Below are 27,890 nucleotides of genomic sequence, written 5' to 3' on the forward strand. Positions count from 1 at the left end.
AACAGCACGTTACGAGGACGAAAATCTAGTGTATCTGAAAGGGTGCTGCGATAATTGGAAGTGAAATCTGAAAATGATTGGCTGTAATTTTCGAAGAATTTTGCTGGGGAAAATGACTTTTATCAGCACTGCAAGTGAATTTCACCCAACACATTTCGAGTATTTCTTCTCAATACACAGGCGGTTCCTAAAGCTGCTTAGAATATGTTCCCGACTCTACTGCGAAAAATATCACCAATCGTGTAAACCAGAAGATTTGAATCTATATAGTTTACTGTCGTGTAGTGTTTTATTCCACAGTAGTAATCGCAAAAATCTTGCTACTGTCGTGTGAATGCTGTAGCGTACCAGCAGAACATTTCCTCAGCCTGGATTGGTACTTGAAGGAGGTGTGTACAATAGGGTCTACTGTACGGAATTCCCTTTCCTCGGAATTTGTCCACCGAACTTCCTGAATCGGTGTTGCTATTTTATTAAGATTTATAGTTTCTGGAAGTGAGGTCGGTTTGTCTCTGCTCCTCCTAATTGTGGCTGGAAAATGGAATTCAAGAGGCAATAGTTTTAAAGTTATGTTCTCTTTCTGTAATTATGAAACATTTCGTCCAGATTACCATTCAGCTCTTATCATTTAGAATACTTGTATGGAGATTATATGCTATAATTATATAATTATTGCTGATAATGGGTGTATTATCAGCTATTATTCTAGATTTTTATTATTTTGTGACCAAGATATATGCATGTTCAAAGTGTATTAGCTACCCGAAGTTATATAGCGAAGTTATTACAACTATTGATTAACTTTCAAACCAGTACACCGAATGTGTGTTGTTCATAACGCATTTGATGCGTTAGCTCATTTTTAATATATTAATGGGCTTCAAACCATTACACGTATAAAGAATTACCCGGTGCAGCAAGGCTTCCATTTCATGGATGTCGCCTTAACAAAATTTTACAGAAATCCAAAATGTTCGGTTCCAATTTTAGTATTTTCAGGACGATTTCACTTGGAATTGCCACAATTCAACAGACAACCAGCCATTATTGGATTTAGTACGTAATGTATGTATAGGCTGACCAGACGTACCGTTTTGAACGGGACAGTACCGTTTTTTCGACTGTTTTTAACCCCGTCTTTTTGCCATTTTGTACCGTTTCCGGGTACTCCTTGAAAAAAGAAACCTAAATAGAGCTTTGCATTGAAATTTTCCTAAATGGAAAATAAGTTTCCAAGCAGCCAGGATTTTCTAATATCACTGAGTACATTTTTTGCCTTCCTGACAGTACCGCACCACTGAAAGGACATCCCCTATCGTGAATTGATGAGAAAGTCGCGATTGGAAGTTGAGACAATGATAAATCAAAATCTCGATCATCATGTGACAAATTTCAGGACCTTATTGCAAAAAACCACACTCCACTCTTCTAGATAGGGCAAGTTCATCAAAGCAATGAATAATTGTTTGTATGCTTTGGTAGGTAAAATTTTTCAAAAAATCAATTTTATCATGTGTCCCGTTCTGTGAACCCATTTGTCCCGTTTTTATCCCGAGAAAATCTGGTCAGCTTATGTATGTACGAAATAGTGTATTAAAGCACCTTGCTAGTTCAAACGTCGACGGTTGCAGTTTCGCTTACCGATTTTTACAGCTGTAGACGGAAAAGGGAAAATATGCCTTGGTCAGTGCAAACATATACTCTATAGGCCTTTAGTTCGCTATCTTAAAGATACAATAGATTTACATTGTTTCAATATTTTTTATTATTTCTGTTCTGTTGAGTGTTCTCTCACTGTACTGGTTAACAAAATGAATGAAAAGTGCACTTCAAAAGCTTAAATTAGAAAAAAATAAAAGATTATAGCTATTCATTCAACCATTTCTTTGAATTTTAGTGCCCCTATCCATTACAAAAACGCGTCCACTTACGTGAGTGTTCCCGTAGTAATTGCTCGCCGGGTTCATCGCTTCAACGTTATATTTTCGAGAAAACTCATTTGAGTCTGTGAAAAAGTTGGTGGCTAGGGACACCTAAATTTACAGGGATGGTTGAATAGTTATAATATTTCATTATTCCCGGTTAGAGCTTTTAAAGTATACATGTGTTGAACAGTGATTATAGGTTCACTTTTTCGGAATACCAACAGAAAATGGAAAAGAGTTGAAATTATTAGTTTTATATCAACCACTGAGTCAAAAAATTTGGCACAACATCTTAAGCCATCTTAATTGTCCTACTTCAAGTCAACGTTTGTAAAACTACTTCGAAAAATGTTATGTAAGTTAGAAAAAATTTTACTCGAATCAAATCATAGTTAGTATTTGTCCAACCAATTGGAGGATTTGTTGGTGGTTGGTGCAACTTTTGTGCTGGACAGATTCACTGGCCAAACTGGCTATCCTCCGACTTGCAAAACACTCTGCTCCGGATAGAGACCAACACTTGCTGCGATAAATTTGTATCAGTTTTGTATGTAGGCTAGCTAAATGCAGTCAGCCTCGGCGGTGAAAGAAGCAAAAATGTGCCCATAGCACGGAATGTCTACACGCTCTGCGGGTCGTTCTGAACGCCACTTAGTTGAATGAAATGCCTGCCAACAACGGCGGCCGAGGGGCAATTTTGACACCAACGCATTTTCAAGTTCCAGTTGTAATCCACACAACGTCAACGTTTCCTCTCTTTTCAAACCCGACCGTCCAGGTCCGTGTGCGGAGCGTCGGATGTTCGACTGCGCCTTAAGACTCCTAACGCTGTTATTGGCTCAAGAGAGATCTCGCTCAGGCTCGGGGCATACTGTACCGTAGCCTATTACCGACCACAAACCTGTTCAGTTGAATATCAAAAAATATTTATCAAGCGACAACGAAAGCCTAAATAACGTGCTGTTTTCTAACATATTTTATACTCCGTGAACAAAGCGGGCTTCAAGCCTCTTACGGCAGGGTCGTTTTGAACGAAATGTTTGTTCATAGCTGCCCAACCGCCAAGTAACACAACACAACGGACAAGAGCAACCAACTACAACCAGTCCGCGGCGGTCGCCGATTCCTTGCAAGACTAGCGCCCCAAGAAGCACTCAGTAATATCTTTATTTGTTTTGAATCGCTTCTCGAGACAAGTCGCAAGTTTCCGCGTGTCGTGATCGCATTCTCAGGTGTCTATCGGCGATTTGTGCGGTGAGCCGATCATAGCGGCGGTAATCAGTAACGTTCAAGGACATGTAGGAACTTTACGTGGCGTACGAATTTACATCACAAATTTTACTCAGAAAACCGTTCAACCTTCTATTGTGGAATTGCAAATTACAAGTGTGACAGTTGAGTGTAAACTTTATATGATTGAGCTCGAATAATTTAAAATAATTATCTTCAGTTACATTGCTTGCCAGCGCAGTGCCGGTTGAATCACTTCACGGTATCGTTCCAAACTAAAAGACAACATAAATGTGTCTGTGAATGAATTCGTTGATAAAAAAGAATGAATGAAACTATCTCGCCGCAGTGTTGCAAATATTTATGAATGGACCACGAAATATCGAAGCTATAGCGATGTTGAATAAAATTGCGCACGATGGTTCGTGTGGAGAGAAAATCAAAAGGTGCAAACATGTATAGCGATGATTCATCAGTGTGAAGAGCATAATCTGTGTTAAGCTTGCATTAAAGATAAAAAATCGGCAAGCGCCGGGGATAATGTCGCCATGGTTATTGTGTTACTGAGTGACTGTGATCTATATCTGATGACAAGCATGAAATGCTGAACAATTGGCGTTAGACAATTAATATGGATTATATAAAGGTGATTCACTATTCTTAGTAATCGGGTTGTACACTATGATTGGATGTGAAGTAACTATTACAACTTCAATTATTGCTTCAGGGAGCAACTGGCTGTGTTAAAATTAAATGACAAGTGGCATTATGCCTGTATAAGAATTGACAGACAAACTTTGTATTTCTTTTTCGAAGATTGAAATTTTCTTTTGCCTGAAGGGCTAAATGTCCGATCGATCCATTCCGAATAGCTCCGATTTTAATGAAACCTTGTATTACCGTATTTAACATAAAAACCTAAACCTGAATTACTTACCTAATACACTTTAATTGAATCTTTAGTAGCTCAGAAATGTTTGTTGGCAAGAAAAACGGTCCCAGAACGACTTTTGTGTGTAAAAACTTGAAGGTAATACATACATTTTGATAAAAGTTTCAGGGTTGTAAAAAATGGAAGGTTTAGTTTCAAAGCAAACTTTAAATTTTAATTCCTTTTTTTTTCAAGACTAAATGTATTCCGATAATGTAATTTGAGTCCAGTGGTCATTTCCGATCGAAACGCTCATAGTAATCCACTTTCTGAAGTCACTCTCTTCCAAGGTATTTCGAATTTATGTTTTCAAAAATTGATTCGTTCACGAGAATGTTTTTTAAAGCTATAGGAAAAACAGGTCAAAAACAACCTCAGGGCATTTGAATATGTGATCTATATTCCACAGTTTGCTCTTTTGCAGTGACAAGATTGAAGGAATTATTCCTAAATTGTACTTATCTGTCGTCAGCTTGATTCGAAGGTTGACGCAGAAGCTTTTAGAAATTTATGTAAAGTTCTGAATTAGGGCATGTGTACGCTAAATGGATTTGAACTTCCCAGAAGTTACCAGAAAAATAAAAAGAGAAATGATGTAAATATGGAATTCAACAAGCCTAATTATTGTAAAAGCTTTTGTTATAAACGGTGCTCGTTAAGATTTTGTAAATTAAACCAACGTAAATGTTATTGAAAAACTTGTATGTACAACAACAGTTGCATCTTCATATTCTCAAGAAATAATTGAACAAGAATATTATGCAGCACTGGTATTGTTTTATTTAACAAAGATATAACTGATTGGAATGTCCGTTGATTTTTTTCGCTCAATCGGGAGAACTATTGTTGGAAATATTATTCGAATTTAACTTATGACATAAAAAACCATACTTTCGGTTTTAAAGCGGACGGTGAATTTATTGAAATGTAATGCGACAAAACGAAATACGGATACTAGTTACTAGATTTGGTAAAATCTTGGAGTCATCACGAAAAAGTTTGATACACACGAATATATGCAATAGGCCTGTTGAATAGCAGAGTTTATCGAAAAGTTGGTTACCTCCAACGTGAAGACAGGTCATGGATTGGCCGCAGAGTAAAAAAATACGATGTGGTAGATTTTTTTCGATAAAGGAATGCGTAGTTCTGTAAACTAATCCATATCATTAAAAAATAATACAGACAATAATAAAACCTGAGTTCAAGGGAAATCCTCAACTCCTCTTCTAAGGTATCGTGCTGGACACTTTTTCCATGTTTTTCAACTTTATATAACTTTAACTCATATTTATAGTAAATGGAATTCAATTATTTTTACTATTATTCAACGCGGACATGTATGAAGCATTCATGAATTGAGCCGTTGCGGAACAGAGTGATCTAAAGACCATTTTTTTCAAAAATGAGTTTTTTACATAAACCTCGTCTATTCAAGAAGCTGAAGTTAGGAGACTAGAAAAATTTCAAAAAATTGAACTTTAAAGCTGATTTATACCATGTTGAAGTTTCGTCCGAAACAGAATGGCCATTCTGTTTCGGAACAGAGTAGTCTATATACAGAAATCGAGGTAATACCATCATGAATATGTGACATGTAACATGTTACATGTGATATGTAACTTGTCATTTGTCCTGTAACATGTTACACGTGATTTGTAACATGTTACACGTGATTTGTAACATGTTACACGTAATGTAACACGAAAAATGTAACGTGTCGAATATCATGTACACTGGGGTCGCTTTTTACGCGGTTGGTTATACCGCATTTAAAAGATTAGACTAGATATATTCATACTAAACTTATTTGATACCGCGTACAAACCATCTTTCGAATCGAGTAAAAATAATCCGCGTTATTGTAGAAATATCCCGTTCAAAAAACGCATGTACATCATATAACATGTGACACTAGCCATTTTATACAAGTTAACGTCATTTTCATTTGTTTATGTACAGGGTGGGGAATCGTTATATGGAAAAAAACGAAACTTGATAGCAGAAAGCCAGAACCAAGTTTTTTTTTATTTTATTTGAGGCCCCAAACAATCCTGAATTTGTCGGGAGTCGATTGGTTTTGTCTCCGCTTGGCGCATTGCATTTTAAATTTATATGGAGATTTGTATGGAAAAACCAACTTTTTTGCATTATCCATTCTAAAGAGCTCAAAATGGCTCAAACCATAGGTTTCATGACTTCAAATGGTAGGTTTTTTGATGCCTAACAACTTGGCTGAAGACACTATAGAGCTAGGGTGTGCCAAAAATACTAGAGCTGTTCAAAGTTGAGTATGTCGAAATTTATGTTGCAAATCATTTTTTCTGCCAACACTGCCAGTGTACCGGCGTCAGTCAGATTTCCACCAGAAGTTACCTCTGAAACACGTTGTAGATTCTATTTACGCCTAGAATATTGCCCTAAATTTGTTTGCTTGGTCCAGCTAAGTGTATAAACTCGTTACTTCAGGTTACTTCTGATGGAAATCCTACTGACGCTGGTACATTGGTAATGTTGGCAGAAAACAAGATTTTCTGCATTTAAATCGACATACTCAACTTTGAACAGGTATGGCTCTTCTTAGGGACATTCTAGCTCTTCAGTGTCTTTTGCAAAGTTGTTAGGCATCTAAATTACTATACTTTAACATAATGTAGTGCATTATTAGAGCATTATTGAGCTCTCTAGAAAGGTAAATGCAAAAAAGTAGGTTTTCCCATATAAATTTTCATACAAATTTGAAATGCAATGCGCCAAGCGGAGACAAAACCAATCGACTTCCGGTAAGTTGAGGGTTGTTTGGGGCCCCAAAAGGAACCAAAAAAACCTGGTTCTGGAAAATCGATCATTTTTCCCCACCCTAATGTACATAGACCAGTCTGTTCCAAAACGATTCGCGGATTCCAGTAAAATATATATAAAGTCAGAGTGGTCTATGTACATTGGTGAGATAAAATCACCGATTTCGCAAAGAAACCGTTAATTTTATGTATCCCAATGTTAAACCACTTCATAACCTTTATATTATAGCATTTTGTTTTAAAGAATCCGTTGAACAGAATTTTATTCAGAGATTTTTCGAAAACTGCTTCTCCTGAACAATTTGGCACATAGACCACTCTGGTTCCGCAACGGCTCAATTATTTGAGTTGAATTCATTGAGGAATAAGAAAATATTGCGGTAAAATAGTTGTTTGTTGGGTTCGGCTGGGCCTACTTTTGCCATTTCAAATTAAATATAATATTTTCGGAAATAATTGGACTTTCGGTACGTTCGTATCATACATATACAAACATTGCCTTACAATGTGTCTTACAAAAAATTTACCGCCACCTTTTTTTGTTGCAAAATAACAATCTTTACCTGAAATCTAATAAACCTAACGAATTAATGGCCAGCTAAAAACAATTATTTTGAAACCAAAGTTGCAGTAGCTACTGCCACACAGCTGATAAAGTTTAATAATATTCTGAAAAGCACGATCCAGTGAGTTTTGAAAACAGCTTATGCAAAATGATACAAAATACATTATTTCATCAACATGTAGAAGAAAATGAACAATTTTAAACTGTATTTTTGCCAAAACTATGCTGAAACTGCAGTGTCCAAAGCAGCAACGCATATCAAAAGAACTAAATTTTTCCTTGGTGTAACGTTTGCATTAGGAAATGTTTTTTTCGGATGGTGATAAAAGTTAATTAAGACAGATAATTGAGTTCGATTAATTTCCCATGTACGCACTGTGGTTCCCCCATAGGTCATGAAGGCAAACATTAAATTTCATTATTTTGGCATTTCTTCACCTCACAGAATCCTTCGTAATCTGGAGCTCACAATGGCATCAATTGTTATATTATATTACGAAAGGATTGTTAGTTGTGGGGCTTGGAAGTTAGCGCAGTTTTTGCCTCTAAATAACTGTAAAAAGTGTCATCAGGTTAAGTGCAATTTTACCCCTTTTCAGCGAATTTAAGTATTCCATAGCGTTTGTTTGGTATGGAGATCCAAAAACAAGGAATATTGAGCCATTTCTAGTGATTTTAAGAATGTTGTTTTGTGAAGCGGCCTTCCTGCAGTTTACCGGAACATTCGCCATAGAGGACGAAAACATGCGTGTAGGTATGTTTTTGAGTTCTTTCTTTGTTTTATTTTTGAATTCCTCCTTAGATTTCGCGACAAAATTGTTGCATTAGATCTTACGCTTCAGGTTTGCCAGAAAAATTCTCGATGGGATGCAGTTGAGGGACGTCGGGAGGATTCGTCGACTTGGGCACCACATCGATATTCAGCCGGTCGTTTCGGGTAGTGCACTGACGCCAGATCCGGCCAGAACACCACGTCTTCTCCCTAATGTTATTTCTACATGAACGAGGCAGCTTCCGGCTGGTACTTCGTACTATAAATTTTCTCGTTCATGGCGACTCCGGAGCGAAAGAAGAGCGGGCCGCAGCAGCACCTTCTTGGGGAAATAAACTTCACCTCGGAGCTAACTTCTTTCGTGGGGGAAGTAAAATACGAAATGCCCTGCCAGCCGTTACCATCCAGGGTAAGATAGGTCTTGTCGTCCATCACCACCACTATGTCACGATTTGCCAGGAAAATCGATTTGACCATTTTATTAAGCCGCTGCCGCTGCGTCTTTACCAGTTCTGAGACTAGTAGCTGGGACTGCCGCTTACATGTCTGCATACATGTCAGGGTATGTCTATGTTTGCCAGTTACTTTTTCACTGTTTGTCCGGTTGCATTGACCTCCCGGCCGTGCGCACTCCTCTTTATCTTCAGTTTCCTTTGGAGCTTATTGTCGCTCAGGGTCGTCGACCGTTCTAAACCGGGCTACAGACATTTATGTTTTATAGACAAATTTCAAAATCGTGTGTAAAAATTTAAATCAAAATATGTGAAGTTGCACTACATAAATATGCCGTATCGATATTTTATCGATATCAGTGCTTGGTTTATCATTGACGTGAGTGCCACATAGCGGGATCTGCAATTTTATTCCATTTTTTTACGCAAATGTTATATCTTCCACATTACATTATTAGCGAACTGTTATTGTATGGAAGGGTGAAGTGTCAAGTGAACCCTTTATTAGCGTGGCGGGCACCGCTAACCAAAAATTTACTGACGCTAATCGCTATTATGGACCTGTTTCGTGCCAACTCAATCCGAATTTGGCAGCACCCTTTCAGAATTTGATGAAGCTTTGTAGGTTTGTAGCTCTTACAGAACAAAGCAAATTTGCATAGGTTTTTCGAAAAGTTATTGCGACTAGTCTTTAGAAAGGTTGGATGTGTTACACATTTTTCATAAATTGACATTCCTAAAAATGGAAAGAGCTAGATCAAAATATACCTTACAAAAATTTGTATGGATTTTCATTTCAAATTTGAGATTAAAAAGTGAAAACCAATCGATTTGAAAAATATAATTTGATTTCACAAAAAACGGTCATTTCAGATCTATTCGAACGTATGTTTTTTAAATTAGATTATTTTTTGAGTTTTATTGAATATCACTTTCTCGCAATATCGCTCGGAAAAGGTTGATGTGATGTAACTAGTAGCTTTCTAAAGCAAATGGCTGACGAACATGTCTTGTTTGAGGTGATGGAAACACGATAATAACTTCTCTCAAGCTCTACGACTAATCAGTCAAACAAACGGATAAAAATGTTACAAAATTAAATATGTTTGTTCTATTACTTATTAGCAACAAATTCAAAATCGTGGGCGACGACCCTCCATAGCATTCCCATACCGAATGTAATGATGATCGGCTAAGCGGTTTTGAAATTGTTAAAGGGTGACATCGCCTATCCGCCTCCACATTCTAACTGCCATTTTCTTACGTTATCTTACAAGGGGGGAGGGGGGTTAATTGATTATCTTACGTAAGACTCCACCCAGGACCCTAACTTACGACCCGTTGATTAACGGATCGGCGCCAACGGCTTTACTTCCTCATGCGATGGATGGTGTGATCCCAGTGTTTTTTCGCTCCAGAAAATCTCCCGGTGTTGGCTAGGGTTAAATCTAGACCAGTTGGGTTGGTTGTGACTGTGAGTGGATCACGCCACCCCACAACCATCGACACCTATTGTTTGTAAAACATTGTAAAACGTTTGTAAACATTTGTTTGTAAAACCAATGTAAACCAACGTGGTCCCCGTGGTTCTGCGGTTAGCGATGTCGGTTGGCTGGCTCTTCCACACGGTTGTCATATCGGGTTCGATTCCCGATCAGGTCGAGGATCTTTTCGAGCCTAGGTGTTACTGGAAAGGTTTCTGCACAGGACTGTAACTTTGATCCAGACGAAGTGAACGATGTTTTTCTTTCCAACTGCACTACAGTGCAACCTCCGTATCGTCACACAGACAACGCAGGAGCTTACTCCGATTCGTTTGGCTTCAGTACCATTGCACCATGGCAAGTAACTAATGCTGCCTGGGAAAGTAAGTCAAATGCTGTAGGTTCCGATGGCATCCCAATTAAGTTCCTGAAAATTCTTCTACCTCTAATTGTTGAGCATATAACATTTCTGTTCAACAAGATTATTACAACTGCAACCTTCCCTGACACCTGGAAACAAATAATCGTTCTGCCAATTAAGAAAAAAACTCACTTGAACACGCTGACGAATCTGCGACCGATAAGCATTCTGTGTGCTTTGTCCAAGATTTTCGAAAAACTCATTGAACAGCAAATATCTGCCTTTCTTAGAGAGTACAACCTACTATCCGAACATCAAGCTGGGTTTCAGAAAGAGCAGAGTGTAAAAAGCGCTGTATTAAAGGTTGCAGACGACATCGGCCGCTCATTGGATAAAAATGAAATTGGTGTGTTGCTTCTGCTGGACTTCTCGAAAGCCTTTGACACGGTATCCCATCATACGCTGTGCAGGAAGCTAAGAACTCAGTTTAGCTTCACTACCGAGGCTGTCCGACTGGTTAAATCATATCTCTGAAAACGCATGCGAGCGGTTTTATGTGGCCAGCGCCTATCACGTAGTGCCGAAGTTTGCTCTGGAATTCCACAAGGATCTGTGCTTGGGCCTGTACTCTTCAGCTGTTACATCAATTATCTTCCCAACGTGCTGAGGTACTGCTCCATACAAATGTATGCTGACGACGTTCAATTGCACATCACTCAAACTGACATCCTTGCAGCTGATATCGTAAGCATGATTAACGCCGACTTAGTCCGAATATCCTCGTGGTCACGAAAAAATAATTTACTCATAAACAGTTCTAAAAGTACTGCTCTACTGATTAAAAACCGCCGAAACAACCGTTCGGATTCAACGACCATGCCCGAAGTGGTGATGGATGGCCAGTGTATCCAATATTCTACAACTGCGAATAATTTGGGATTTACGTTTTGTGGCGACCTTTCCTGGGATAGTATGGTTTATCAACAATGCGGAAAAATATATGCGGCGCTGCGAACATTGCGTTGCACCACTATTTCAACGTCAACCGGCACTAAGTTAAAGTTTTTCAAGGCTCTTATCCTGCCGCATTTGTTATTTGTTGATGTTTTGCACGTTAAGCCTAGCGCAGCTGCTATGAATAGGTTGCACGTGGCTTTAAACAGTTGCGTTAGATACGTATATAATTTGAATCGCTTTTCTTCCGTAACCCATCTGCAGCCGAACCTCCTGGGATGTCCATTGAAGCAGTTTTTCGTCTACCGTTCCTGTGTATTTTTATATAAGCTCATCAAGTTACAATCCCCGGGACCACTATACAGAAAGTTTACTTTCCTCCGTGGACAGCGGTGTCGAAATCTTGTGGTTCCAGCTAACAGTACATCGGGTTACGCCAATTCGCTGTTAGTGGCTGGTGTGGTCAATTGGAACGCTCTTCCAAACTCTGTAAAGCGTGCACCGTCAGAAGCATTTTTTAAGAGGGGCTTACTAGAGTATTGCAACAGATAGTAATAGCAAATAAGAATAATTATAATCACCTGTAATAGACAAACGCTGACATTCCGGAGATAGCATTTAAAAAGGCTTGCCTTACGCTATCAGACAATGAATAAACTAAACTAAACTTTAATTAAAATGTCACCAATTTTAGTGATAGATTGAATCTCATTTAAGCTAGTTCTAATTAAATCCAATTGAAAGAAATTTGAGAATATCAACGTGTGGTCATATGTTCAGATCGCTATTTTTCGCTTTCCCTACTGCACATACTGTCTGCCTAATGAACTTATGTGTTAACGAGTAAAAGCCGTTGTTAAAAATAGAAATTGAGTTCGAAAGATCAACGTGTGACTTCGTCTTTGATTGGACTCACTATATTCCGAGTTATGAACACATTCGAACTATTGAGCAAGCTTTGAGTCTTCTGTCAATTGGTTCCAAGAATGTAATCACCATTTTTGATTACTGGAATATGACAATTGCGATAGTAAAGCTTGCTCAGGCGATGTTAGGTGTGTCAAAAGTTCTGAAGAAATTGTAAACGTGATGATGATGAAGTGCAAGAAACTAGGAAAAAATCTACTCTAACCACTGGTTTTTACGAAAAAAATGTCGTAATTAGCATAAAATGCGCACACTACTGAATGACTTGTTAGTACTTAATTGGATACTTTTCGGAAAGTTTAAAGTAACTTTTTCTTGATATTTTGGTCACTGAAGTCACTACTCTTGCATTGTCTAACCTTAACAAACCCTGTACAAGGTACATCATCAGTTCCTTGCAATTCATTCTCAGAAAGTTTTACTGTACAACAAATTCTTCTACCAAGAACAAATACTTAGTTTGCTGAACCAACTACGAGTACATAGTTTCAATCAATTACAAAAATATCGATTATTTTTTGCATATTTTGAACTCGTTTGGCACTGATTGGTACCTTCGTTTTCGCGTCGGAAAAAGCAAATCAAGCAACCAAATTATTATTGAGGGTTGTTGTAGGGTTGCTGGAGAGCGTCCACATCGAATGCTCTGAAATAAATTCAATTCAGAACATACTTTGTAAAAAAATCCCAAGCCTCTGAAATTTTCCCTGATGACTTTTCAAATTCCCTGATATTCCCTGATTTCCCTGATCGAAAAATTAAATCCCTGATATTCCCTGATTCTCCCGGTTTTTCCCGGTAGTCGCCACCCTGTCTTAACTGAACTTGAAAAATTTTTCGCTTTTCACGCGGGTTGTTTTTATGCGTTTTGTTGAACGTGATATTTTTGCTCGATTCGGAAGATTGTTTGCAACAACCGCGTAAAAAGCGACCCCAGTGTATATTTTTTGGAAGGACAATATTGCTATCAACAACCTTACCAAAAACTGTCTACCAATCAAACCAACCGTTTATATGCGGGATATAATCTCAACACTCGATTTTTGATTTTGTGTTGACATAAATCAAACATCGGAATATTTGCTGACGTTTGATTTATTTTAATTAAAATAAAATTTAAAATGTTTTTTAGAAAGACAAAGTTATTATCAACAACTTTGTCGAAGACGTCACACCGATCAAACGAACCGTTTTGGCTCTTATATTCTAAGTAATTTATATTATTTTTTTAACATAGCATGCATAGTATATAGCTTCTCAAAAATGAGTTGTGATAAAAAAAACAATGAAACAAAATGGCAGCTTTTGCCCATGGAAACATCTATGCAAGGTTTCAGCTTAATCAAAAATGACATTTAAAAATAAATAAAACTTTTTTTTTTGCTCATCAAAACAAACGAATACAATTACTTTCGAGGGCGATTTATAACAAAACAAGTAGTTCGAAATTCACAAAAAATACTCAGAAATATTGGGGGATGAAAAAATACTGTAACTAAAATGGAAACTGAGAGTACCTTTTTTTCTAAAATTGGAAGATATATATTAAATAACATGGTACATAACTTTATTTTAACGTGCCCATCAAGCGTTTCATTCACTTAATAACAGTATTAAACTTTTACAGCTCAGTCTGAGTGAATGTACTCCTGTAAAAATTGATTTACATAGATGCGTAAAAACGACGTGTGAAACGTTAAAGACACTTTGAAATAAATAAGCATTGTAGTAGTAATCATTAATTTTATCGATCGCGAGTTTGAAATATTAGTCATTTTTTACTAAACTTTGACATTCGCGAACCAAATGCGTTGCTCACAATGCAAAAAACATAACCTGAAATATGCCGACACATATTTTATTCATTACCTTAAGTCATCTTAGAAACATCATTGAAGATAATCCTGATTTTACTGTATTTTATGGTAATAAAATTCACGTCAGCCGTGCTGTGAAATCACCGTTCTCATCGAACGCACCCATCAATTTGTATCCGACATATCAACAAGTGGTATTTAACGCCATCGCCACCGTTCCCAATATCAAGCACACAGAGTTGGTTCGTGTGCTTGCATGTTTGTCTAAACCATCAGCAGTGTAAGGTTTTAGTGTGATTTGACTCCCATGGAAACATCATTATCTGCCTCCACACACCTGGAGGGCGGCCGTGCAACTTACGTGATTTCTGCACCCACGAGTCATAACTAAAATATATGGTATGATGCTAGCAAAATGAAAGGAAAAAATGCATAGACATTTATCATGTGATGATGCGAACGGCTTTACACCTCTAATAATCAAAATTGTATTTTAAACCGTTAATACACCGCTTATTTTTATGCTGAGTTGTTAATAGACTCGTTATCCGCGTAAAATTATAATTTTGCTTTCAATAATTCTAATCATGAATGCTAAGCAAATTAATTCATCATAACACACCATATAGATTTTTTCTTTAAGTGATACAATTAAATCATAATTAGATTGAGTTGCTTTAGGTTAAGACTTAGAAACACATTCCTGTTAGTTTATCTGCCCATTTGTCTAGTGTTTGCTTTCTATTTTCGCTAAACCGACAACCGATTCGCTTTACGATCCACCGACGTTGACGCCTCGGTCAATCTCAGTCAATCTTAGTCAATTTCATCAGTCATCCTAGTGAAGTGCCTTTTGTCGTGCCGATTCGTGTGACTCGCGTACCTGTTCGGGGTTTGGTTGGACTCTCGTCCCAGCGGGTCATTTAGTTCCATTTTCGTCACATGTCGCAAACATGACGGGGGTGTGCAGGCGTGAGCGTTCAGTCCCAAGCAATATTTTCACGGCCCGTCGTCGATAGACGTGCTCTTATAGGTTCTGTTTTTGGAATTTATTTGGCTTATCTAAAACTGACGATATTTGAAGAGTTTATTTGGTTTTTAATGAACCGTTGGCCGAATTTGGCTGACCATTTCCATCCAGCGGTCAAGTGTCGGCGACTCGGTAAGATTCCGAGAGGTGCGCTCTTTATTGAAGGAGATTTGGTTTTTATGATGTTTTATGACAATAAATTACATCGAAGAATTTGAAGTGATTTTGACCAAAGTTAGCGAACATGACATCATGACGCGATGAGTGTGCGAAACTACAAAATAAGACTATGCTAGAACACCTTGTTTGCGCGTGTATTAAAAGTAGGATTATCATCAATTTTACTTCAGAATAATTTTTTTGTAATTGGATGTTTCAATAATAAAATAAGCAGTAACTTATTCACAAAAATGTGAATAAAGTTTCAGACTTTGCATCTATTCATTTTGAAAATTTCCGAATGAAACCTTAGGAGTTCACCGATTATGCTGCTATTTAATAACTAAAATACAGTTGATATACTGGAAAAGAAACGCTGCCATCCTTACAAGAAATTCGAAAAAGATTTTTTTTTAATATCGAAAAACTATATTGCAAAATTATTTTTCTATGTCTGCATATAACATTGATTGGTCTCTATGAATACAATATGATATATATTGTCTGTACAGTGCCTAGTGTTGAGAAGTCATCACTCGTGACACAAATATTTTATTAATGATTCAATATAAAATACACAAATTACATACAAACCCCCTTAAAAAATTGTGTTTTGATGGCACATGAAATCCTAAGTTCAACATTTTATTGGTCTTGGAAAGAATCAAGCGAAAATGGCCAAAGAAAGTCAGTTTGGAGACATAGACAATCCATAAAATATTATAAAATATATATTATAACTGTCTTAAAAATTTACAGTTTGATTTCCTAATGTTATTGTGATATTTGATAATGTTATTTATTGACGTTTAGATAAGCAGAATGTATGCAAAACACAGCTTGTATATTCCTACTTCGAAGAGTGAAAATTGTTGATTACGTCAAGTGAAAAAGCGAGCAAATGTCGAAGAAATTGAAGTTTCAAACTCATTGAATCAGGCATACACGAATTTCGTAAGAAAGAAAAGTTACAGAAAGCAATCTTAATAATGATGTTTGGATGAAATAGAATTTCTGAGAGTCATTCTTGTCGTAAAAGATGTACATGTCAAAGCAACAGTTAAATACACACAATTTAGCAATTTGGTGTTTCGTAGGTTATACAGTTAAATCCCTCTGAAACGACATTTTTTATAACGACAAATCTCGCTATAGCGACATTCTCAAAGGCCTCTCAGTATATACTAAAATTGTTCGGTTTAATTGCGACATTTCGCTATTACGACCATCCTATATAACGGCATACCAAAATTCATACTTGTCATTCTTTATTGCGACAATAGTGCAGTTGAATCTCTCTTCAACGACATTGCTAACTCTATAACGACATTCTTAACGGTACCTTCTGTTCTACATATATAAAAATTCTTCGTATTATTGCGACATTTCGCTATAACGACAGTCCCTTGCGATGTCGCTATAAAGGGATTCGACTGTATTGTAAGCGCTAACTAAATTAAAGTCGGCCAACTTTCTAATCCATCGCTAACCAATCAAAACAAAAGGCAGAATCCACATATTAGTAACATAAAAAGTTTTTATGGCTGTTTACTAAGTGCATTTTTTTAGTAATAACAACACTGATTTGAGCGCTATCAGAGTCTGTTTGCAAAAGTAAGACGATCTTTCTCGCCAGATAACGAATTAATATTGTTAGTTGCATTCATACAGAGTCTATCTGTACACAATTAAATACTTTTTTGATAAGACTTGGTTCAAAAGTTGTGAAAAGAATCAACTTATTAAATTTTGATGATTCAACTAACGATTCAACCAGTTTCGGTTACATTTGAACTGTTTCATTCAGTGGATGATTTGTTGTTCAACACATTTTTGACCAGAAAACTAGTTCAAAAGTGATGTATACAAAAAGTAAACCTATCAATGTAATCGATCTACAGGGCTCAAAGGAGGAGTTCTATGAGCTCCTTGAGAAAACATAAAGATCAGCATCATAGATATGATTGCACAAGTCGGACGGGACGAACCCGTTTACCTCGTTACTGGTAGGGAAAATCTTCACTTTACCATCAACGACAATGGTTTGAGATATTGAACTTCCCAGCGGCCAGATGAATGGTCATTTTGCAAGTCTGAACATTTGGAAGCACACCTGGAGTCACTTCAATGAAGGAGCCTGCTCCCAGATCGACCACATGCTGACGCTTTTCAGACGGCTGACGCTTTTCAGACGTCATCGATGTATGATCTTTTCGGGAACCAAACGTCCATCTCGTGGCACGCAAGCTTGGCACCCGGCTGTCTAACGTATTCGACCCAAAATTAAAGAAGAAGATATGACGGACCATTCAGATGCTTTCAGCGGAAAAAGTTGCTGCAGAGTACACTCGGAAAGTTGATGGACGGATCGATGAATCTGTTGAAGTGGACCTGAACGAGTAGTGAAAGAAAATTCACGACGCGATCACTGAAACAGCGCGAGAGGTGATAGGCATTGCAGAAAGAACCACGCGTAGTGGGTTCTACGTTGAGTGTCTCAAGGTAAAGGTAGAAAAAGGCTGAGTCTACACTAACACGTTAACGTTTGCATAAAAAAAAAACAAAAATTGCCGATTTTTCATGTATTTACCTTCACACGCACTGACATACATGTCAGAAAGCAGCACACAGTGGGGCGAATTGGTCTGTTGGTGCGACAAAACCTCATAACTCCCAAATGGTTGTTTCCGTAGTGTTCATGTCTTTGGTAGTGTTGTTCAGCATAAAAATACCTTTATTGGAAACGTATTCAGGTAGCTTTAATTTTCTCTTATAGATAGTGCTGACATCTATCTTCTGAATAAATAGTGCTAGACATTTTGTTTCTTCAAAAAAGCTGTTTAGGTCATCAATTGACATTAAGTTGTCGAAAACATTGTAGGATTGACTGTTAACGAGATATAACTATTTTAATTAATCACAAAACAAAACTCCAAAACTCCTCAAATTCAAGCCATAGAATATGAGAAAGCCAAATTACTCATGAATTAAAGTGGATTACCCTAGACTAGGTCTAGTTTAAATCATTATTCGATAATCCGAATCAAGTTTTGATTAATAACTTATCGTAAACGTTGATGACGATACTGTCTGTTATCGTTATCGACGATGACGCTCACGTCTTCAAACATTAGCGTCATTGCCAAGGACGATAGCTACTGGATGGTATCGAATCAATAACGTTTGATAAACGAATCCGCAGTTTGATTCCACTTTGGATAGCGACACAAACAAAAAAGCATTTGGTCCAATAGCAACGGATCGGTTAGTTGCTATTGTATTGTCAAACATATGAATTCGTTGCTACTCAGAATTTTTCCTTCCTTGAGTTGTTATTTTTCAAAAGTAAATAGCAACGCTCGGTGGACATATTTTGTTGATTGTCAAGCTAGCTTTAGCAACCGATATATAGCCACTTGCTCTGACATGAAAAAGACGTTAGTGAGCTGATAACGTCAGGTAAATATCAATATCGTCGATAACGTTAATGTTTTAAAGACGCAATCGTCATCGTCAATAACGATAGCAAACGTTACCCGATCAGAAAGGCAAAACAAAAATGTAACACAAGCAGTTAATTTGTTCTGAGAAAAAACTTTCAAATTGTGTTTTCAATTTGATCTCGTTAGATGTTAAAATAACAGAAATTATAACAAAAGTGATACTCTAGTATAAAACCTATATCAAACTTTGTTACTAACGTATCAGCTTCCTAGCAAAATAAGATATTATACAGGGCCAACAATAGCAACCATTGTTAGAAACAAGAGATTTTAAGAAAAAAAAAATTTTTTTGTTTACTTGGTTCAGAAAAACTTCATTTCAGGATTTGTTATTAAAGGGTGTCCACGATGAAATTGCCACACCATGAAATTGCTCTAACTTTTTAACCGTTGGGTAGAATTTAATGAAAATTTGGGTGGATTTAGTTCATAATGCATAATTTACATTCTGCAAGTTTTGAAGTCCTGTGATCAAAACTCGCGGAAATGGAGTCGAAAGAACAGCTCGTGCGTGATAAAATCTTGCGCATTCACCACGAGAACAAGGATCTCTCGCATTGTTCCATCGCTAAGACGTTGGGAATCGCGAATTCCACGGTGTCGCGAGTGATTAAGCGGTTCGAAGAACGATTGACTCTGATCGGAAGCCCAGAAGTGAAGGAAAACGTATTCCGTACAACACCAAAAATCACAACCGCGTAGTTGGGGCCTTCAACCGAAACCCGAACGCCTCCGTTCGGGATGTGGCTAAGAAACTGCACCTAAGCCGAAGTTTTGTCCAGAAGGCCAAAACTAAGGCTGGGCTTCGAACGTTCAAGGTACAAAAGGCCCCTAATCGCGACGAGAAGCAGAACAAGTCCGCCAAAACCCGTGCCAGGAAGTTGTACCTCAACATGCTGACGAAAGTTGAATGGAGCATCATGGACGACGAAACATATGTGAAGGCCGACTTCAAACAGATCCCCGGCAACCTGTTTTTCAGGGCCAAGGATAAGTTCAGCGTTCCGGAGCATGTCCGCACTCAGAAGATGTCCAAATTTGCGAAGAACTTCCTGGTTTGGCAAGCCATCTGCACGTGCGGGAAGCGGAGTGCACCTTTCGTGACCCAGGACACGATGAACGGACAGGTGTACATAAAAGAGTGCCTCCAGAAGCGGCTGCTTTCTTTCCTGAAGGCCCACAGCGTCCCAACAATCTTCTGGCCGGATTTGGCCTAATGCCACTACTCCAAGGACGTGCTGAAGTGGTATGCGGACAATAAGGTCAATTTTGTGCCGAAAATGTTCAACCCTCCCAACACTCCGGAGCTCCACCCCATCGAAAAGTACTGGGCGATTATGAAGCAGGACCTTCTTAAACAACCTAAGGTAGCGAAGACAGTCGAGGAACTGAAGAAAGTATGGGTTTACATGCAAAAAACGGTTGGTTCACAGGTTGTGCACTATCTTATGACCGGGATTAAGGCCAAGGTGCCGGCATTTGCGTATGGACTGTAAATAAAATACGAGTAAAATGGTAAAATAAATTTTAATAATTATTTTTCAATCCCTGAAAATTTGATAGCAATCGGATGAAAACTCGACTTTTGCGAATCAATTTTGTGTGTGGCAATTTCATCGTGGACACCCTTTATAACGCATTCAAATTCATTTTTGTTATCAAGAGCATATGAAAAAATACAAAATCGTCTCAAAACATGTTATTTGTATCTGCTGTTGATAGAATTTTGTATTTTTTTAGTTATGCTCTTCTGATCGGGTATCGGTATCGGCGATGACGATTATCGACGATAATCTATCCTGATCCGAATATTCGGTAATTCTCAAAAATAACTTTTTCCCAGCCCTATTATTCGGTGCACGTATAAACATATACGTAAAAGATACTTTGCTAAAAATTAAATAACTTTTGAATCGGCAGCTAAAGTTGGGTTTTCTGAACTGCTGAGACTGAAATTTTTAAATTTGAGAAAAACATAGAGATGGTACTCGCTGGCAAAACACTTTTTCAAATGTTTAAAATTAGTGAAATATTGGGTTTTTTATCTGTGTGAAACGTTGTGCTCAATCGTGGCATGGTAGAATTTACTTATCTATCTGAGTTTTTTCCTATAATATAACTCATATTGAAGAGATTCAATGCATAATAATAATTATTAGGGGGAACCCACATTTTGCTGGGTGGTAAAGATGATCGAAATATTTTTTTTTTGATTTTATCAAATGTTAAACCCTTAAACTTCTTCTACCTCACGATGTACTAAATCATGCAAATTTTTTACAGCCTATGCTTGATTCTTGATCTATTGGCATTCTAGTTTCTGCAAAATATTGGTTTCGAATCTAATCCCGGAAAAAAAATTACGTTTTGTCCAAACTTTTGTATTGGGTTGCACCAGTGTGCGGCAGTCCCTTTCACTGATCTCGGAGTTGCAGGCGATGACGCAGCGGCTGTGGCTAAATAAGATGGTCAAGGTAATTTTCCCAGCAAATCGCGACTCGGCAGTGGTGATGGACGACGAGACCTGTCTCACCCTGGATGACAACGACTGGCAGGACATTTCGTATTTTACTTGCCTCACGAAGGAAACACCAAGTTCCCCAGGAAGGTGCGGCTGTGACTGATAATCAAAGAGAAAAGGATGTCAAACCCGCTCTCGCTTCGGACTAACCGTAAACGGTCAAATTTACACAGCTCTGGCCAACCCAAGCCCCCACCTAGCGCCTCCTCGGACCTATGTCGAATGATGACTTAGCCGGCCATACCCGGTAATGCTGTCTCGTGCTTGTATAGCTAAGCTGGGGGGTGCGGAAACAGAGCGTTTGTTTTCCAGATTAGAGGCGGCTTCAACAGCGTCTGTCTCGGAGCAAGCGGCTGAACATGAACTGCTGCTCGCGTCAGCTACACCCAAGTTGGCATAATTACGTCATTATTTTCCGAGTACAGAAGTTTTTTAAGTACCGTCTGCCGGGGTGAGATTAAGCCACGGGGGTGAGATTGAGCCAAAACGGGAATTTTTTTTTTATTCTCGCTTATATTCCGTCGGTCTAGTTCCGCCACTATTGTTGCCAATCACCGACGCCCAGGAAGGCGACTCCACACCCAGGACCCTAACTTACAACCCGTTTATTAACGGACCGGCGCCAACGGCTTTACTTCCTCATGCGATGGAAGGCGTGATCCCAGAGATTTCTCGCCTCAGAAAATCTCCCGGTGTCGGCTAGGATTGATATGATATGTCGGCGGTGGGATTCGAACCCAGCCGTCGAGCGTGGTTGGCGGAGACGTTACCAACTACACTAGGCCCCCGCTCAAAAACGGGAAATGTTTGTATGTTAAATTACTTGAGATTTCTAGAACCTAATGCCTCAAACTCAATACTGTATGAAACATGACATATTTAGTCACAACTTGAAATAGAATATAGATAATATTAGTGAACTGCTTTACTTAAATAATGTTCCAAAGTACAGGCTAAAAAACACGCGCAAATAACGTTACCAAAAAATGTCCCATGCAAACCAACCCGATCAAGAAATTACATCAAGTTACTGTTCAGATGGTACGTTAGGATGTCGTCTCCAATGTGTTGAGGAAATATTATGCATTGAACCTGTGATGGCTCATAAAAAAATGTTATTCCAAACTGTACACTTTTCGAGCCCTTTTGGGGTGAGATTGTGCCAAGCTATAATGAACGGTACAGTGTGCGGAATTCACATTTACGACAAAACTATATCAGTATACACCAAAACACTTGCATTGTTTACATAGGGTATGTTGTCTAGCTATGGTATTATTTGAAATAATGACTAAATGCTTGAGAACAGTTGCTAACAACTGTTAGATGGAAACTTAAAATGACTGAAATTACTTATGGAATGTAACAAAATTTTGTACACCTATTCTATATAAACTGATGACTTTTAAAGCAAGGAAGGAGGGTTGTGGTTACGTTTCCAGCAGTTTTGAGATCTCCAATGGAATATACAGTGGTCAATGACACATAATAATTGAAACGAAAAGTCTTCGCAGGCTTTATGTCCTAACGTTTTCCCTTTCTAAGCTACCTGGAGGCGCCACGATGTGCTTAGAGACTGTCCATGAGCCACGTTCTCATAACTGGTTACTCAAGATATTGATTTGATCCAGTCATACATTTTTCTATAATTCATATGAATCGTAATTTCTGGTCAACCCCCTATAGCCCCTTAATAGTCTATGTTGTTTATGGTCGTCCCTATACTTACTGTTTTATCATGTTATTCATGTGAATTATTCGTAGATACACTACTGTTCATTTAACAGGTATTAAATTCAACTTTTTGTTTTTGGCACAACCTCACCCCATAGAAGGGGTGAGATTAGGCCAAAGTTCTTATAATTTTAGCAAAATTATAGTTTATTGTAACTTAACCATATTTGCGGCAGCCGTTAACTATACATTAAAGTTTGCATTGACGTGATTTGGATCAAACTCATCGCCAAACTCAATGCACACATTTAGCATTACAAGCTAAGGAACAAAAACGTGTCCTTTTTTGGCACAATCTCACCCCGGCAGACGGTACTTAAGTGAAAATATGACACGACATTTGAAAAAAATACATTATTTTGTGAATCAAATATCTCATCGGTAAGCAAGTATGATCAAACCAAACCATGATCTGTTCTAAAAATGTCCTTTAAAAAATCTTTGTTTTCTGAAATTTTGAAGAATGTGATATTTCAAATCGACTATAACCACAGATTTCATGTAAAAATACAATTGCTATGTATTTATTGCATGGAATACGTGATTTAGTGCTCTGATACTCTATCCAATTGATTTGCAGTCTTCAGCAAAGTTTCTTGGTGTAATAAGAGCTTCAATGTGACGTTTATTTTAGTTCGCAATTTCGCCACAGAGATGGAGTTTCAACATCAACTTTTTATTCGCTGCTAGAGCTTTGCAGTTTTCGACAAAGTTTTAGATTATAAAATTCTATGGAATTTCGTAGAGGACACATAATTTCTACCCCCTCAAAATTTGGAAATATACGAAATATTTATCTACGTTGTTCTCTCTTATTTTAGCTCTTCGATATTCGATACTACAACGTAAACCGTATCAAAAGTAAGTGACGTGAGCACACCAAACCACTATTTTTCTAATCTCATTCTGATACATAATAGTCCTTGATTCAATTTGCTCTCTTTTCAATATTATCAAAATTCGCATTAAACGCACAATTAAAAGAACACGAAATACTAGATTATTACAAGACTTTATGCAAGGGTGGTAACCCCGATCACCAATATTAATTTCCCTTGGAGAATGAGGGACTGATAGTGTCAGGGTTCTACACATACTTTGAACTTTCCAATTGACGAAGAAACCCAAATATTGACAAAAATAGAAATGCACCTACCAATAATAGAACTAAACTGGTAATTTTTACAACTTTAGTGAAGTTTTTAGTAAGTTTTCTTAGTGAAACTAACAGTTGGCGATTTTGTGAAATTCATTTCGATGAAAATCTAAACATTGTTAACTATTTGGACTGCCGAAAATTGATAAATTACCTCCTTTTTTTAAATTAAATCATGTGCAATGTTTGTATTTTGTAGATGGACATGGTAATAAATTTTACAAAAAATACGACACTTAACATAAATTGTAAGGATACATTCACCTGATATGCAGTTTTTTTTTGTATCTGTTGACTCTAGAAATGTGATAACCGATGAACATTACAAATATAATCATGTATACGTATAAACGCCGAAAAAACACTATCTAAATAATCCTGCTGTGCCGCTTGTTAAAACTTATGTTGTGGTCGTGAATTTTCCTCGCTATATATCGATGAATACCATATTTGGTGAAATGCTGACAATCCTCGAAACATACACATGTGAAGCTCCTGCCTCGGACCGAGCGTAACCATTACCATTCTTCGACTACGCTAGATGTGAAGTCCAACCAAGTTATTCTATTTTTACTCGATCAGAGACCAGCCAGCGGTAGAAAAACACCGATTTTCATTTCTGGTTTATTTTCGTGTGAATTGGCTTCTGCGGCCGCCGCCGGTCCGAGCCAGAAGGGAATCTCTGCCTGCCGGCTCCGATCCCAATCGTGCGAGGTCCGGCGATGTTTTCCGCTGACAAAATTGACTGAATTAGTGCTTTTAGAGAATTGTAACGTGGTCCGATGTTAGCACTATTGCTTCAGGTCAGTTTACTGTGCGTGTGGGACGGTGTTCGGCAATCTTTGGCAGTAAATGTTTTTGACCGAATATGCAACGAATAGCATGTGTTAGTTGTGCAATCGGGGAGTAGATTTACGACTGAGCTAATGTGTACCGTGAAGGCGCAGCTGTAATGATACAGAATGACATTTCTGAATGAGGGTATTAAGCTTTACTTACAATTTTACGATCATAATACACAACAGTTGTTCTGTTTTGGTAATGTTTATCTCGTCCTTCCTAAGAGTGTTCATATTTCACAATTTAAATAATTAAATCGTAAAATTTAAAATTCAATCTTATAGCGGACTTCGCAAAAGTATCCAACCCTATTGATCATACTTTTATTACAATGTTGCATACGACGAACCGGTGGAGCATGTTGTAAAATTACTCACTTAAATTGGGAAAATGTATACGAACATAGTATAGCTAATTGCTTCGTCTGAGTTTGACTAGAAGCCAAGTTATATCCCTATCCGAATTTGTCAGTTATCCCATCCTGCAGCTGCTTTCGAAATAAGATGTTTAGAGGAAACTGCTGAATAGAAACACTTCACGGCGTAAAGAGTATTCGAAATTATTGATACTATTGCAGTTTCGTTAGAACTGATAATTTTCCTCGTATTGGAGTTATCAAACAGGCAATGTTTTTGCATCTAAATATCGCTTGTTACTATCTAAGCTCAATGGTAACGCATGGTGCGCCGTCCTACTCTAAATGATAAACTATCGCGCAGAAAAGAATACAACGCGCCTCCACTACGAATACTAGCACGACTCGCCACCAACAACGGTCTGCGAAGCTGTTAATGAATAAGCGGGTAAGTAGGCAAATAGGTATGTATAATACACCGGGAGCGAAGCAAAAAAAAGGAAAATGTGTTTAACCGGCCACAGTAGCAGCATTGCTGGTTATATGTAATAATACGAACATCGGAAGCGGCGGGTGCTGGCGACGTGGCAGGTGTCTGCCCTCGGTGAAACGAAAGGGGGACGAGGCGGTGTGTGTTTTGATTCCCTTTTGAAACGTTATTTCGAACAATTTTCAGCTAGATCTAGTCTTAGCTTGACTCGCAAAGCGTCGCGACGTTACGTTCGGAAAATACACGACAGAATCTTGATCTGGTGTGTGGTGCAAGATTTTCCCGTTTTCCACATCACCGATAGTGATTACCTTTTATGGCAGTTACCCGTGCTGGATGTTTTATTTCTATACCGTTCAACTTAGAAGAGCAAGTGAAGGCGTTAATGAGAATGCCAAGAGAATCCATACACGACTAGTGGACGATTCTGATTAACCTACTTTTAGTTGCTGGTGACCGGCCCATCCGTTTCGTGATTTGAGTGTGAAGTTGAGTTTAATTACAAATTCCAACCCGATGATTGTATCGGAGATGCTGCCAGAGCTGCTCTTTTCGGGTAAATAACAGTCCGTGTTTCATCGTTGAATCCATTTCGAATAGTGTTAATATAAAACAAAACTGAATAGCCCGGGATTGTCGTAAATGGCTCAAGTTACAGGGATATCTAGTGCAGCAATCTTCAACACGCTCGAAAAAGCTGAATATAGAACATTTTTGGTGCTCGAGTTTCAACCGGCCGTCTGTTGATAGCCACTTTGGTTTACTTTATCTCCTACAAGGCGTATGGAATTTTCCGGCAATTCGAAATATCATCAGATTTACCGTTCCCACTGAGATAATTATCAGTTGTCTAACATTTATTTGTTTTTATTTGCTTTAGTACAATTTTTACCACTTATCCTCCTTGCCGTATTTTTATTAGCATCCCGAACGCACAGTCCCAGAGTCCCAAAACAAAATCAAATCAAGATTGCATAAAGAAATAAAACATGTCATACATTTTTTTTTTAAATCATACTTACGGTTGGAGCTTACGATCGTAGTTCAAAACTTACGCAAGTGAAAAACACATTTGGATGCATTACTTTCAAACTCTTAAAAAATGATTTAAACATTGTAAAATTCTTCATATGCAGCAACATTCAAATTGATTAGGTCGTTGTCGAGAAAAATTACTGAGTTGATATACTTTCATTCCTAAAGATCGAATGTCACCGTTGTAGTTTCACTAAATCGATTTTTCGAATCCTAATTGAAACATCAAAGCCTCTAGCCCAATTTGTTGAATATTTTATAGCAGTAGAGGCTTCATTCATATTTTTCACCGCCGCTTCCTAGGCCGCTTCCTTGTAATTCCTCTCTCTACTTTACTATGTACCTCAAAATCATTAATACGATTGATACCTCAAAATCATCGAAACAACAATTTGCCAATCGGCGTGCAGGATTACTTTCTCAGTTTTCTTCAGATTGCTATCAATTCAGAGATCAGGTCACGTTACCTTACCTTACCAAACAGCCCCAAGCCTGTACGTAAGGGTCGTCTCCATTCCACTCGGTCCATGGCTGCACTTCGCCAGCCCTGCAGTCTGCGTAGGGTACAAAGGTCGTCTTCTACCTGATCGATCCTCCTTGCTCGCTGTGCCCTTCTCCGTCTCATCCTTGACATATTGGTTTCAACCATCCAACCATCTCTACCGGGCTGTCGTCCGACATCCTTACGATATGCCCAGCCCACCGCTACCTGCAAATCTTGGCGTTGTGGACGATATATGGCCAGGCATCTCCTGCAGTTCGTGGTTCATTCGCCTTCTTCACATTCCGTTCTCCATCTGCATTCCACCGAAGATGGTATGTAACACCTTCCACTCGAAGATTGCAAG

At 38.1% G+C, this 27,890-nt stretch overlaps 1 protein-coding gene across 5 annotated transcripts in view; it reads left to right on the forward strand.

Annotated features, from left to right (window-relative positions):
• The first annotated feature begins 3,114 nt into the window (after positions 1-3,114).
• The window catches only part of LOC129724816 (uncharacterized), a 43,155-nt gene continuing 18,379 nt past the window's right edge, over positions 3,115-27,890 (forward strand). For 2 of the 5 annotated variants that reach the window (XM_055680011.1, XM_055680018.1), the window contains exon 1: positions 26,222-26,563. In XM_055680011.1, coding sequence (XP_055535986.1) covers positions 26,524-26,563 — 40 coding nt within the window. In that variant the 5' untranslated portion in view covers positions 26,222-26,523. Of the gene's footprint in view, positions 3,802-25,940; positions 25,966-26,077; positions 26,146-26,221; positions 26,564-27,890 lie in introns of those variants that run through there. The other 3 variants (XM_055680012.1, XM_055680016.1, XM_055680017.1) reach the window with 3 other exon arrangements.

This window comes from Wyeomyia smithii, chromosome 2, assembly GCF_029784165.1.
Source record: "Wyeomyia smithii strain HCP4-BCI-WySm-NY-G18 chromosome 2, ASM2978416v1, whole genome shotgun sequence".
Classification (NCBI taxonomy): domain Eukaryota; kingdom Metazoa; phylum Arthropoda; class Insecta; order Diptera; family Culicidae; genus Wyeomyia; species Wyeomyia smithii.